Source organism: Streptopelia decaocto, assembly GCF_964273445.1.
Source record: "Streptopelia decaocto genome assembly, chromosome: 5".
NCBI lineage: Eukaryota > Metazoa > Chordata > Aves > Columbiformes > Columbidae > Streptopelia > Streptopelia decaocto.
This window is the reverse complement of record NC_138659.1, coordinates 5,613,491-5,627,285: the sequence shown is the minus strand read 5'-3', so window position 1 is coordinate 5,627,285 and position 13,795 is coordinate 5,613,491. Positions and strand designations below refer to the sequence as shown.

Here is a 13,795-nt window from a genome sequence, read left to right as displayed (position 1 = left end):
CTCAAGATCATCGAGTCCAACTGTTAACCCAACTCTGGCACTAACCCATGTCCCCGAGAACCTCAACTCTGCATCTTTTAAACCCCTCCAGGGACGGTGACTCCACCACTGCCCTGTGCAGCCTGTTCCAATGCCCGACAGCACTTTACAGGAAGAAATTGTTCCCAACATCCAACCTCAACCTCCCCTGGCACAACTTGAGGCCATTTCCTCTCATCCTATTTATGCCAGAAAGAGGATGAAGAGAGGACACAGCAAGGGGAGAATGCTTGCCTGAGGACACTGACGGAACTCCACAGTCCTGGGTCCATGAGCATTTTGGTCTCAAGCATAGGCAACAAGCCACACAAGACTTGAAGGTCAATTCCATTTTGCTCCTCACCTTTGGGAGGAGGAGGACATGACTGTTTCCACAGGAGAAGACAAATGTGGAAGCAGGGGTCCTCATGGTCCTGCATATGTCAGGATAAGTGGTCCATGAGCACCTTCAGTTGGAATGAAGACACCTAACAAATTTGTCCCCAGTATAAGACACTAGCTGCCTTCCAGATCACCTTCTGCATTAGGGACTGAAACTCCACCCAAACAAAGGTGCTGAGGCACTGCTCGTTTTGGAGTTGACAGGCCTGGGGTGATTAATGGTTAGGTCCTCATCTGAGCCTCTTAGTCTGCTCAACAGCTTCCAGACAGTGGTGCACCTGGAGCTGACTCAGAGGGCTTTCCTCCGCGGCTCCTGGTGAGCTCATGGGCGCAAACAGCCCCAAGTCACCATGTCCTGGCACCTCCCTTCGCTAAGCTTACCTGCCACCGCCAATTGAGTCAACTGCCTTTTATAAACAGGCTGTTTCCTTTTCATTTCACAGGCTGGATCTTAATTTAGTTCACGACAAGGAACCCAGCTTCATGAATGTGCTGGTGGCCTGTTGGCTTTTGGCACCCAAGGTTGTCTTATCTGACTTTTAAAATCATTATTATTCTTTTTTTTTAAGAAGCAAGACAAAGCCACTCTGAGTGTTCACACTGATTTGGCAGTTCTTATGGGTCTGCTTATTCCTCTAATGAAACACACTTAATCCCTTCTGCTCTAAAGGACATTATTTGCCCCGAACATCTCTGCTGTGTCCTCACCGGCTGCCACCCCTCTGCTCAGGGACTCGGCTCCTCCAGCAGCGCGGCCAGCACAGCGGGTCCCTGGGATCTTGCCCAGCCTGAATCCTTGGCTGATTTCTCTCTTGGAAGCCCAGCTCCCACCATCAGGAAGCTTCTCCCTCATCGGGCTCCTCCGTGTTGTCCCTCCTGTCTCACCATTATCACCCCACCCCTTCCTCTGCTTCTGCAAACAGGGCGCTGACACAGCTCCCTCTAGTCATTTCTGCATGTTTACTGAGGTTATTACTCTTACCTTGTCATCCTCCATCATCCTTCAAGATTACCTCTGAAAACCACAAGAACGCACACGTAAGGCTACCTGAAAATATGTGTTCTGGAGCCATGATTTTCGAAACTCACCAAATCTTGAGCAGACTGATGCCCACCACCAAGCAAACGTTGCCCATTGCAACCTGACGCTACACTGTTTAGAAAAGGTCTCATCATATAAACCTGATTAACAGAAATCTTACTTTTTAGAGTAGAAGTGTAAGCGATGGGAAGGGTGAAGAACAGTGGCACTCACTAGACATTGCAATGAAACAGCATTTTGAGGACTTTTTTAAGCTGCAATGTAAAGAATGTCCTTCTGAAGATGTCCTGCGCTGATTCTTCATCACAGGACTAAGAAAGCTACTACAGCAGGGCGACCACCACAGCGACGGTCCGGATCCACAAAATAATCTGGATTTTGCTGGTGGTTGCAGTGATGGATGCATGAAAGCCCTGAAGCAATAGTTTTATTGCTGTAACTGAGGGAGAAAACCCATTTTGGTGGCTCACGACAGATAAATGCTGGGACGTTGTATGTGTCCTTGCAGCCCAGCTCAGCCCCGAGCCTCCCCCAGCAAGGGACCTTCTGAGCGGCCATGTCCTCCTGCAGCTCCTTCTCCTTCAGGGCTTGTTGAGAACAGGCTGATCTTGAGCTATTTTCCGGTTTTCCTGCTCCCTCCCGCTCAGCACCAACCTCTGAGCCAGAGGAGTTTCTCCTCCAGCCCTGCAGACCTTTACCCTGCCCCCCCGGGGTGCCCAGGGTGTGGAAAACGGGGGATCCTGCCGCGCTGGTGTCACCAAACATGCAGCACAGCGATAAAGCCGGGACTTTGGTCTCTCCTTCACCAGACGGGTGCTTCTCAACACGGGCAGACACATGGAGATGAGGGAAGGCAGCATCGCCATCCCCTCTGTGCCCCCGCATTGGGGACCTCAGTGGGATTTTTCACACAGCATCTCTGATGTTTCTCTGGATAGGGGCGTGATGGACATATGGCCCAGCAGCTCACTAGAACGACTAAATAATCAGAATATGGTCCAAGATATCACAGCTGCAGATGGGGAGTGCAGGACACCCCCAGCCCAATGACAGCTGTACATCCCCTTCACCAGATGCAGTATTATAAAACTCAGCCTAAATCTACAGATACCTACGCCTAATACCTTAATTGGGGGTTTTGCCCAGGCTCCGCAGGACACTGTGTGACCTAAACATAAAGGGCACAGACTCGCTTGCCGAGTATTTTAGCCCCAAAATGGTGAGAGGCTCCACGTCAAGCTACAGCCCGTACAGTCAGCACCATCCCAACGCCTCAACTTGCTACTTACAGTCCAGCTGTGACATCCGACAGATTTTACCGGCCAGGATTTGCTCAACTGCAATGTTGGCCAAAAAAATAAAGAATAAAAGGTGATTTAGGCAACAAATGCTTTAGTGGCAATTATAGCTGAAGAACAAAAAAGCTGAAGCTAGGCAAACTGAAACACAAAAAATAATGAAAAGAACTTACCAATTGAGAAGGGATTAGGCTCTGATGCAAGTTAATGAGACGTGCGTTTTCCTCCGCTGGGAAAAATATAAGAAATCCAGTCTGCAACTGCAAGATGGGTGTAAGAACTGCCCAGGCTGTTACCACAGTAATCCGTCCTGACATTAACAACTTGCTTCATTCAGGAATAAAACTGATCCCAGGCTCAGGCAGGCTGGACCCACAGAACACCACAGAGTACCCAGATTTGCGGTGGTTCCCTGTAGAGAAATTTTATCTTCTTTATTTAGGGTTTTTGTTTTTCTGCCCAGGACCCCCATCCTTTTCCACGTGTTCAGCTGAAAGCAGAAAGGATTTACCCTCATGTCACAAAGAAACACCCCCAGGGCTTTCCAGGAAAACAGTTCAGCCCCAATAGCACCAGCACCAACAACATAATCTTATTTTTTTAAAGCCAGAAAACCAGAGGCATAAAATTCAGTGTAGCCATGGCAATGGAGCAGCAGACACGGGGAGAAACCACAGTCACTGCAGCCCACCACAATCTTCCAAATTACTTTTCCCCTTTTATCCTGCCCTGATCCAGCTCATCTGATTAATTAAGCACAAGGCAAATCGTACAACTGAGACGCATTCCCAACAACGCCCTCCCCCCCCCCGTCGGAAAAAGCAATACTCAAAAGAATGCTGAGGTATAAGGGGTTACAAATATTCAGACTTTATTATAAATAAGAAATACTGTTTTATACATAAAAACTGCAAGTGTTGCATTTTTGTTCACCGCCCCAGACAGCAAGACCACAGATTAAGGCAAAAAGCTGGAGTGAAGGCACGTCCTGAGGGGGCCACAGTCAGGAATAAGGTGATGACGGGACTGTCACGCGTCGCCCGTGACACCCAGCGCTCCACCAGCAGCTCTCACATCATCACATTACGTAAAGAAATAACTGGACTTATACAATGAATAATGGCTGTAATGCAGTAGTGATTAAGAGATCGCTTATAAAGATTTTTATTTAAAAATAAAATTCTGTTAAAAACAGCTTAAGAAAAAAAAAAAAAAAACAGAAGAAAGCAGGAAACCTTAAGGCCTGAGGTCAGCCAGGGCATGCGCACATCTTCGTGTCTGCTCTTCTCACAGCCTTGGCAGAGGTGACGCGGTTACAACCAGCCATCTGACCAGAGCAGCCGGCCCAGACACCCCCCTTGGCGTCCCGAGCACGGGGAAACTCTCCTCCAGGTACCGGGGAGGTTTTTAGGCAGAGGGAAATCCCAGAATCTCTAAGAGAGGGGGTGCAAGAGTGATGCGGGGTCTGCTGGCAGCACCCCCAGGCCTGAGGGCGCACCAAGCCTCCTGCCTCGCACGGGGACACCGAGACGTCCCCAAAGCCTCAACGTCGGGTTTGGTGTCCTGACAGCACTCCGGCTCTTCAAATCCCAACTGCAAAGCCATAGCCCCTGCGCCCCTCCGGGCACAACCCCAGGGACAAGGGACACGACCTGGCTTTGAAGGGGGGCTGGAGAGCACCCGCCCAACGGGCAGAGAGGTTATTGCTGATGCTGAGGATGTAGAGAGGGGAGAAAAGCGAGGAGAAATGGCGAGCTCTAAGGGAATAACACGGAGAGAAGCGATATATGGTGCACGCACCCCGATGGCTATAGGGGAGAGCACATAGAGGAGGCCAGGCTGCGCCGCTCTGGAAATATGGCTGAGTATATTTACACACACATACGCACACACAAGAGACTTCCTCACACTATAATCATGATAAAAAAAGAAAAAAAAAAAAGAAAAAAAAAGAAAAAAAATCACATTCACACACAAAAAATATAAATTTGAAATAATTAATAGCACCAGTGTGTGTCAGATAATAATTTCTTCCCCGCTACGCAAACGTACAAAGTTGCATAGTGTTTAAGGATAGATATATACTGGATCTCGAGGGAGGGGAGGGGGTGCCAGCTGGAGGCAAGGAGGAAGCCGCGGAGGATGCTCTTGTCTCAGAGGGGGGCTGGAGGGGAGGCGAGGGGCTCCCCAGTGCTCCCAGCCAGCACCAGTAAGCAGCTGGGAGGCACTACTGGGGAGGGGACCTGCCGGGGAGGCGGCACGAGTGGCGTGAAACACAGAACTGCCACCCCAGCCCGGCCTGAGGTCCCTCTGCTGCCGTGGCTTTAGGGTAGGCAAAAAGAAACAAGGGCTCCAGCTCTTTCTGCTGGGTTAAAAACAGGCAGAAGATAAGAGCAATGCCAGGAGATAGAAAAATGTCCCTGTCCTCCTCCGCGAAGGAGATGGGTAGAAAGAGCTTTTCATTTCCACCTGCTTATCCTCTTCCCCCTCACCCGAAGGCTGTCAGAGCTCTCGGGATGGCAGCTCTCCTCTTCAGCAAGACATTTCCTCTTTGAACAAGCTAATCTGTCAATCCGACATTCGTAGCCTAAAATAAAATTAAAAAAAAAAATCCTCTGGCAATTCAATAGCAACAGCTACAGATGGGAACGCAGCTCATTGATTCCACACTCTCCAGCCTGGACTACCCAGCTGCTTACAGACCAGACCCAAAACTTCTCCAGACCAGGAGCGGGGCTGGCAAGACCTGCCACTCCAGCAGCAAAGCCCCACTGCTCCACCGGCATCCCATCTGCCCACAGAACTCCTCTCAGAGGTTGTTTTTTTTTTCTCAGAGCGATGCATCATCACAGAAAGCATTTCAGAAAGAGGCTTCGGCTGTTTTTGTCAAAGGCTACCAATGCTGTCGATTGGCCACTAGTTAACGATTAAAAAAATATATATATAAATTCACAGAGTTATAAGCTGGGAAGAAGGATGTGAATGAGTGCAGCTATACTGGCCGTTACAGTAACACTTTGGTAGCCATCCCCTTCCTTCATAGGGACAGAAAGCTCCAGGACCGAGGATTTTATAGTCAAGGGGAGAAAAGAGGAGAGAAAGTTGGGTTAGTTTTGCCTTGCTGTATGCAGCTGACATAGTTATTTCCGAACCACAGTATAAAGAGTCCAGAGCATCTCTCATCCTTGCGCTAATCAAAGGGAAACTGTGTCTGAGAAAGGGGCAAAGGTGGAGTGCTCGGGAAGACAATTTATATAAAAAAACCCCTTTGATGCCCAAAGACGGATATTTAATTTGCTTCTCTTAAAAAAAAAAAAAAAAACCAACTTTCAACTTATCCTGATTTGAAAAGAAAACAGTGGAGTCGGGGATCTGCAGAAGGTCACTGTGTGTTAAGGCACTCCATCGCCAAACCAGCGCTCGCCAGGGGAGCACCCCCTACCCCCAGCGCACCCTTAGGGTTTCTCAATGGACGGGGTGTTAAAACAGCCAGATGGCAAGGTCTTCTTGATGTCCTCCAGGTTGCTAATGTCCCTCAGGATCTCTTCGATGTCCCTGTTGTAGGCCTGTATGGCATCATCTTGCTTTCTGGCTTCTCTCTCAAGGAAAGAGACTTTCTGGTCCAGGTCGCTATCTTTCATCTGGTCTTTGGCGCTGTTCAGGGTACCCTCAATCTCATTCAGTTTGTTCAAGTCCACAGTCTCCAGTTGCCCTGAAAAGCCAGAAGCAAACAGTGAAATCCATTTAAAAGCCTTCGACACGCTGGTTTTGGGCGGTTACACAGCTGAGCCCACACCCAGACCTCCATCGGGATACCTCCGCATTACAAACGGTGTTTAAAACAGGAGCGACCAAATGGGTCACACCTTCACTGCCCCCGCAACACTCCTCATCTTGCAGAAAAGTGGTGCCAACCATTGCAAAACCGAAAACCCTCGCTGGAAACACACAGACCGCATTTCTAGAAGCGAGTGGACCCATGTGAAACGGGCAGTGGGGAAACACCCAAAAGGCATAAGGCACATTAACGACAGCCTTACCTAATTGATCCAGCAGTTCGTTAATGACAGCGAGCAAGCTGTTCACGGAGTTCTTTGCTTTTCTTGCGTTGTCTTCTGCCTCCTGGGCAGCCTGTGAGGCCTGCAGAGTTTAAAATATGAGGGTACAAAAAGAGCTGTAGGGATTACAAAGCCGCTGCCTCTCCTTTGCACAGGTCTGCCCAAGCATTTAGCCACATTTGTGCCTGGCTCCTCTCTCCAGGATAACACCCCTGCACTGAGATCTTTATCACAGCTCCTGTAAAGAACAATCACCTTCAAATAATCCTTTCTCTGATTATTCCAGGATGGGCAGCACTGACAACTGAGCAGGATTTTGCAGGGAAGGTCAGAACAGAGTCAATAGGGCTACGGTTTGGTTTCAGTTACAATAAAAGAGAAGCGTTGCACTAAGAACACTCTCAAATTCCAGCAGGGAACCTATGCTAATGCCACCAGAGGAGCTCCTTTGCTCGCCTCCAGTTTTCAATCCCACTTAAAACATGGAAGAGATTGAATGCTGTTTGGACCCAGGGCTGTCTTTGCAACAGGACAGCAGGAGAACAGCTGGCATGGGCAGGACAGCAGGGACAAGGCAGCTTCTTGCCACCGCTGCCACCTGCCAGCATCACTTACCATTCCTGCCATCATCATGTCCTGCTCAGCATCATCCTGCTTCTGCTTCAGCTCTTTTTCAGCATCCTGTAGTTTCTTCATCATATCGTCCACTTCTCTGGCCAGTCCCGTCACATCAGCGAATGTCTTATCAGCTTCGGCTTTGGTGTCAGCAGCACCCTACAGCCAGCAAGGGGAACGGGATGGAAAAAGGTGGTGAAGGTATGGGCAGCAATTTCCTATCAGGCCACGATTTGCATTCCCTGGTGGGGAACACAGCAGAAAACACAAAAGGCTCCCCAGGAAATACTGAAACAGAGGAGTTTACGCAGTTACACACCAATATTTCGGGGGGAGTGTTGGCTTCAGAACTGCAAAGGACTCACCTTCTGAACAGAACCAGCAATATTCTCGGCGTGATCAGCTTTAGCCTTGGCTTCGCGGGCATCGGCAGCAGCATTGCCAAGCGCCAGTTCTGCCTGGCGCGTCTTATTGATGGCTTCGCCGATGGTCTGGGTGATGGCAGGGATCTTCTTCAGCGCCTCCTCCGCTGCGGTCTTGTTATCATTCACCCGCTTATCGAAGTCTAAGAAAGAGCAAAACAGATTGTTATCCCTTGCTCCAGAAGAGCCTTAGGATGCTTCTTTGACCAAGCTGCCCAGGCTTTGCCACCTTCACATTAAAGGGATGAAGAGGAAACGGGTTTGGGAGGGTGTGTGGTTGCAGCTCTCCCTATTCCACATCTTCTGATGCTAAATGACTTCAACAAAAAGGAGATTCTAGTCACTGAAAACATTTCATTTTTTTTTTATTTACCTTACTGCCACTTGGCTTGTCACACAGGAATTGAAGGACTCACAGCAAGTGCTTCCCCTTTACCTTTCAGGTTGCTGAGAATGGTGTTGGCCTCCTGGAGCGTCCCGTTGCCCTTCCGAGCAGCCTCTTCAGCCAGGGCTTTCGCTGCGTCCGCTCGAGCCAAGAGCTGGTCTGCAGTCTAAGGAGACAACACATATCAACACATTCTCACCTCTTGAACAACAACCATCTAGGTGTATGAAACAGCATTGCTCCACCCGAAACGCCAACGCCAGACAGAACAGCGTTCAACCCCAAGTGGCAACGCTTCCTCTGAAACAAGGTGAATTTAGATACTTTTGGAATACTGTTCTGAACACAAAGATGACACCGCACCTGGCCAACATCCCCTGTTCTCTCGTAGAGCATCAATGCCATTGCTTTTACTAGCTTTTTGCGTCATCTTTCTGGGACTGTTCTTCAGGATTCTTGCAAGTAACAAGCAGCACCACAATAAGAGTGAATAAGACCAAATCTTTCATATCTGGCCAATCACTTGTTTTCCTTTTATTTTTTTTAGGAACAAAAGTCTGCACAGAACAGAACTGACCTGCTGCTCCGTCTTCCCTTTCTCCAAGAGGTTCTTTACTTCTAGCTCCTTTCCTTTCATGTCTTCCCTCAAGTCCTCATAATCTTTCAGCTTCCTGGCAATCAGCTGATCCAACTCTTCTGCTTCCTTCTTGATCTTGTTTGCTTCATTCTGCAGGTGGAAATTGGTAGAAATTGGACATTCATGAACGTTAGAGAATTTCCAAACAGGTGTGAAAACACAGAGTTTCTAACCATCGAAGAGGTCGAAGCTACGATGGGCTCCTATCTTTTACAACTACAGTTGTAACTTTGCCTTCAAACCTCTGAATACCACGAGGTTCAGTGCAATGAAGGGCAGAGGTCGCAAACAGTTTCAGGTGCAAGAAAAATCTGCTGCACTACAGCGAGCACAGGAGAGGGAGCAGTTCTGCAGACTTCAGAGGGAGCTGAAATTTCTGCACTTCTCTGTTCAAGTTGAGATGTTTGGCAAACATTTCACAGGGTTTTTTCATCCCTCAGGCACTGGGGGAGGTGGGGTTTATACATGTAAACCTGCACAAAGCTAAAATGCACAAATCTGGATGATGACTAGATGCACAAAACTTCACAGACCGTTCTCATGCAGAGAAACCTTATCAGAGCAAACACAAGGTATGTCAACCACCTAACAAACTTCTATAATGCTCGTCCTCATTGATCTTTAGAAAACACTTCCCACACGCACCTCTAGCCCTGCAGAATCCAGGGTGGGCAGACTGGTGAGGTTAGCGTAGATCTGCAGGGCTTTGTTTCCAGCTTCCTCTGCCTCGGCAAGCACCTTGTTGGCCTGTTTCTCCAGGTCTCGAGAAATGTTCCTTGCTTGATGATACCTAAAGAACCCCAGGGATCCAGTTACGCTACAATTTTTTTCTGTAGAACTGAACTTACTAAGAGAGTAGAGAGGTTAAGAAACTGAAAGACAACTCCCATAAAACCCAAAGCACATGACGCCACAGAAGGCATCGTAGCTTCAAGCACCGCTCTAAAGCCAGGAAATAAAACCGACTTTCCGTTACTGACTCACTTCTGGTTGAGCTCATCAATGTCCTGTGCAGTTTGGTTTTCTCCAGCCAGGGTCTTCAGCAGCAGCTGATACGCTTCTGTGGAAGTATCGTTTGCTGCCTTGGCTACGCGAACTATCTCATCGGCTTCTTTTTTGTGTCTGGACAAGATGACAGCAGAAAAATAATGATGTTAGAATTATCGGTCAGTGGTTTCTAGCCTCAATTCCAGATTTTATTCTCTCTTCCAGGTTTTATTCTGTCTTTCTTTTCCCTCACCCAGATTTGCAAATGGAAGATGCTAAAACATTTGCGGCGGAGGATGTTGTTTGAGACCAACTCCAGTAGTGCCCAGTGACCAGCTGGAAGGCACCGCTACGGTTACACTCATCCTGCATTTGCACGTCTGGCGTTTGCCCTCAGCGATACACAGGCGTGCACCCACAGCACCAGCCTCTTACTCGGCAAAGGGTGTGTGTTTCGTACCAAGCAAATTAAACTTTGCTTCCCCGCTGTTGGGAAGAGCAGGGCCCTGAAGTGGGCTGTGAGGAGCGTGTCTTGCCGCAGCCTACCTTTCAGCCAGCTTACGGGCCTCTTCTGCCAATAGGGTCATGTTGTTCGGGTCCCCGCTTGACTCCGGAGGTGTAATGGACTGGAAAAAGAGAAAGAAAAAAGTAATCTTAAAGCTCTTCTTTCACCTTTTATTCACCTTCACTTTAAATATTTATTGTCATGACCTAAATGCTTAGAGATGTGTCTAACCTACTTCTGACTTCTCTGTATTTTTTTCTTAAGCCCATGCAGTTTCCACCACTGGTTATCCCTCAAAAACAAAGGCGCTGATGTTTATTTAGGGGTTTTTACAGTTGATTTATTTCAGCGGGGGCTACAATTCAATCTACGACAGACAGTGGTGATCTTCCTTTATTTATTTTCCATGATCTTCGGTAGGGGAGAAGATACTTCCATAGCAAGTTTGCTACGAGAGCGATAGAACAAGCAGAGAAACACACCCAGAGGGCAGAGAAAGGCAAGGCCCTCTCCTCTCCTTGCTGCATGGGACCTGAGCAGCACACTCACCACGTTGTCAGCTGCCAGCTTTGCCTTCTCAAGCAGATTGGAAGCCAAGCTGATCAGGTCCTCCGTGTCCTCCACCCGCACCCGGGCTTGCTCCGCCAGGTTCTCTGTCTCCCGCACCGTGCCCTGGATGTTCCTCAGCCTGTTGAGCTGACTCACGAGGGTGCTGTTGATATCTTTGAGACGATCCATGAGGCCCTGATCTACATCTGAAATGCACGACACAAAAGAGAGGAAGTTGAATTAATTACGGCAGGAGGAAAAGTCGGAGCAGCAGCTTCCCACTGCAGGCAACAGGTTGGTAGGTTAATCCTCTATTGAAAGGGGACCAGCAAAGCCATTTCATAAATCGGTCAGCTCGAGATCAAAGTCATCATCAGAATGTGCATCAAATACGAGACATGAAAAGTCATTAACTACTAATAAGACAGTCCTGCTGGGTGTTGGAACCAGCTCCGATGGGGAATTTTGTGTTCAGAATCAAGTTTCACCTCTATCATTGACTCAAAAAAAAGACAACAGAGCTGTTCCTCTGCTTTGCACATTCTCTTCAGTTTAGCTCCTAGAAGGCAAGCAGACATGGACTAATAGGCTGCGTGTTATCCCCCCAGCTTTGGGCAATGGTGGGGACTCCCAAGCTGGACGGCAAGGACATAAAAGTTGGCAGAACAGAGGACCCAGCGTTGGTTCTCTAGTCATGAGGCCCCCAGCTTCCCCAAACTCTTAATCACCAGGTCACTCCCCACAACGCTGTCTTAATAATGGAGCTTTCAGGTACAGACATGTGCCTCATGACCAGAAGGAACAACTTTTGAAAAGGTGAGAGTATTATTGAGTGAAATACAAGCAAAAGCTCACAGGCCTCCAAAATTTAGACTCTTCCTAAACAGATTGCCTCAAACTTGCAGCACATCCTATGTATTGAATGTGAATGTTTGACATGTTTCAAAAACATACTACAAACTACTTATTAAGTAGAAAACCACAAATGAGTGCTACAGGTGTGCACATATTTTTGCAAGGGTAGTTTCTGCATTTAACTTGCAAGAGGTGGAAAGAAAGATGAAAATTAACACTGAAATATCCAATCTACTCCCTCATCTTGCTCCAATCCCACCCTCCTGCGCAGGACTACTATCTAGGCACAGATACCAAGCAGGCAGCATATAGCTATGCCAGCTAAAACTGAGAAAAGCTTCCTACCAGCAGGAATCTTCCCAAGCAAACAAAAGCATTAGACATGCATCAGCTTTTTCCAGCATCACAGAAAGGAGGCATATTTCCAAAGTGGTCTGAAATCACTGAACCAACTCCCAGGGGAAAAATCTTTAACTGCAAAGTCAAGGGTCTTCTTCAAGTTGCTCTTCTTCAAAACACATGCCAGCTTATACACTAAAAAGACCCTCAGGACAAACCACTGTCACGCAGCTTAATGTCCTGCTCACAGGCATCCTATGGTAGAGGTGTCAGTACAAGAATCTAACTTTGAAGTGGAGTTTAACAGGAAAAATAGCTCCAGGCCACCACAACAGCGCTTTCCAGAACGTTATACACTTCATGGTGAGATAATTAAGCTTGCCGGCAGGATTTTGAAGCCTTCATTCTGATTGTTGAAGTTCTTTATCCCAAGACATCTGAGCAAATTTATAAGAATGATAAATAAGTATATTGGAAAGTCTTCTATTTGTTTAAAAAGTAAGTAAAAACCTCCTTTGCGTCTGGAGAAGAGGGTAACACTTGCATCGGTACAGTGCTGGAGGCAGATCTTTACTTCACATGGAGAACAGAGAGTACTGGGAGAAGAGCAGGGATAAAAGCGCAAACACCCTTGTTGGGACAGCATTGAGACTGTGTGCGGTGTTATCTGAAACAGCCGTCTGTCCTGATGCTCAGCACGGGATTGAAATAAAACACTCTCCATCCTAAGGGAAAGGGAACATCAAGCAAAGATCACACTGCGCATCGGTCCACGACTGATGAGGTCAACTCACCTTTGCTGTTTTGCGCTTCCTGGAGCAGCTCTGTAACATCTCTTTCCGCTTGCTTCAGCCTCTCTTCAAGAGCTTCATCAGTTACAGTTTCTTCTCCCGTACCAAGATTTGCTATAAGATTTTCCAGCTCCTGCAACCTCTCCCGTTGCTCCGCCACCTACGCGAGAGGGACAGAGCACAGCTGCGACACCGGGTGAAGCACCTTCAGCCTCTCAGTTTTCAGCCATGGGTGGAAAAGCTGCTGCACGAGCCAGCACGTGCTGCCGCCTCCGGCAGAACCAACAGCGGCGTTTGCGGCCTTACCTTATCTTTCACTAATCTGTAACAGGCTGGACACTCTTGGCAGCCCGGCCAGGAGCGGTTGTAGAAATAGTTCTCCTCGCACTGGTCGCAGCGGCTGCCCACGAAGCCTTCCTTGCACTCACAGCGGCCGTTCTCCTGGCACTGCAGGGAGCGCGAGCCCTCGGGATCACAGTCGCAGGCTGCGGGGGAGTTAAACCTCAGTCAGACCGAAGGAGAGGCAAAAATACCCCAAAACCCACAAGTTGAGAGCATATCCTAAATACCTTAAATACTCTGCAAGGGCAACGGGGCACAAATGCAGGGCTGGAGTCCCAGTCCCCATCGGGGTGGATCTGCGCACAGTGGGGCACTGTCTAGCTGGACACAACACTCTTGCGTGTGTTCACAGTGTTGCTATTGCCTCTCCCACAAAGCACTACAATTTTCTACCCTATTTCATTGTAACCAACTGCAGTTAATTTTTCCTGCTCTTTACAAGCAGGGATATTGAGGATGAATGTTCGTATCATCCTGTTTTTCAATCATGTTTACAGGATCCGTTGCTCTTCAAGACAGAATCTATATTCAGGCTGTTTGCACAGCAGCT

The 13,795-nt window shown here is 48.2% G+C and overlaps 1 protein-coding gene across 1 annotated transcript in view; it reads right to left on the bottom strand.

The window, feature by feature from the left end:
• Positions 1 to 3,607: 3,607 nt before the first annotated feature.
• LAMC1 (laminin subunit gamma 1) overlaps positions 3,608 to 13,795 on the bottom strand; it is a 66,700-nt gene continuing 56,512 nt past the window's right edge. The window contains exons 17-28 of the mRNA XM_082053977.1: positions 13,210 to 13,388; positions 12,907 to 13,063; positions 10,919 to 11,124; positions 10,411 to 10,490; positions 9,862 to 9,999; positions 9,523 to 9,667; positions 8,818 to 8,967; positions 8,292 to 8,406; positions 7,799 to 7,998; positions 7,434 to 7,592; positions 6,801 to 6,900; positions 3,608 to 6,472 (exon numbers count right to left, since the gene is read on the bottom strand). Coding sequence (XP_081910103.1) covers positions 6,216 to 6,472; positions 6,801 to 6,900; positions 7,434 to 7,592; positions 7,799 to 7,998; positions 8,292 to 8,406; positions 8,818 to 8,967; positions 9,523 to 9,667; positions 9,862 to 9,999; positions 10,411 to 10,490; positions 10,919 to 11,124; positions 12,907 to 13,063; positions 13,210 to 13,388 — 1,886 coding nt within the window. The 3' untranslated portion in view covers positions 3,608 to 6,215. The remainder of the gene's footprint in view (positions 6,473 to 6,800; positions 6,901 to 7,433; positions 7,593 to 7,798; positions 7,999 to 8,291; positions 8,407 to 8,817; positions 8,968 to 9,522; positions 9,668 to 9,861; positions 10,000 to 10,410; positions 10,491 to 10,918; positions 11,125 to 12,906; positions 13,064 to 13,209; positions 13,389 to 13,795) is intronic.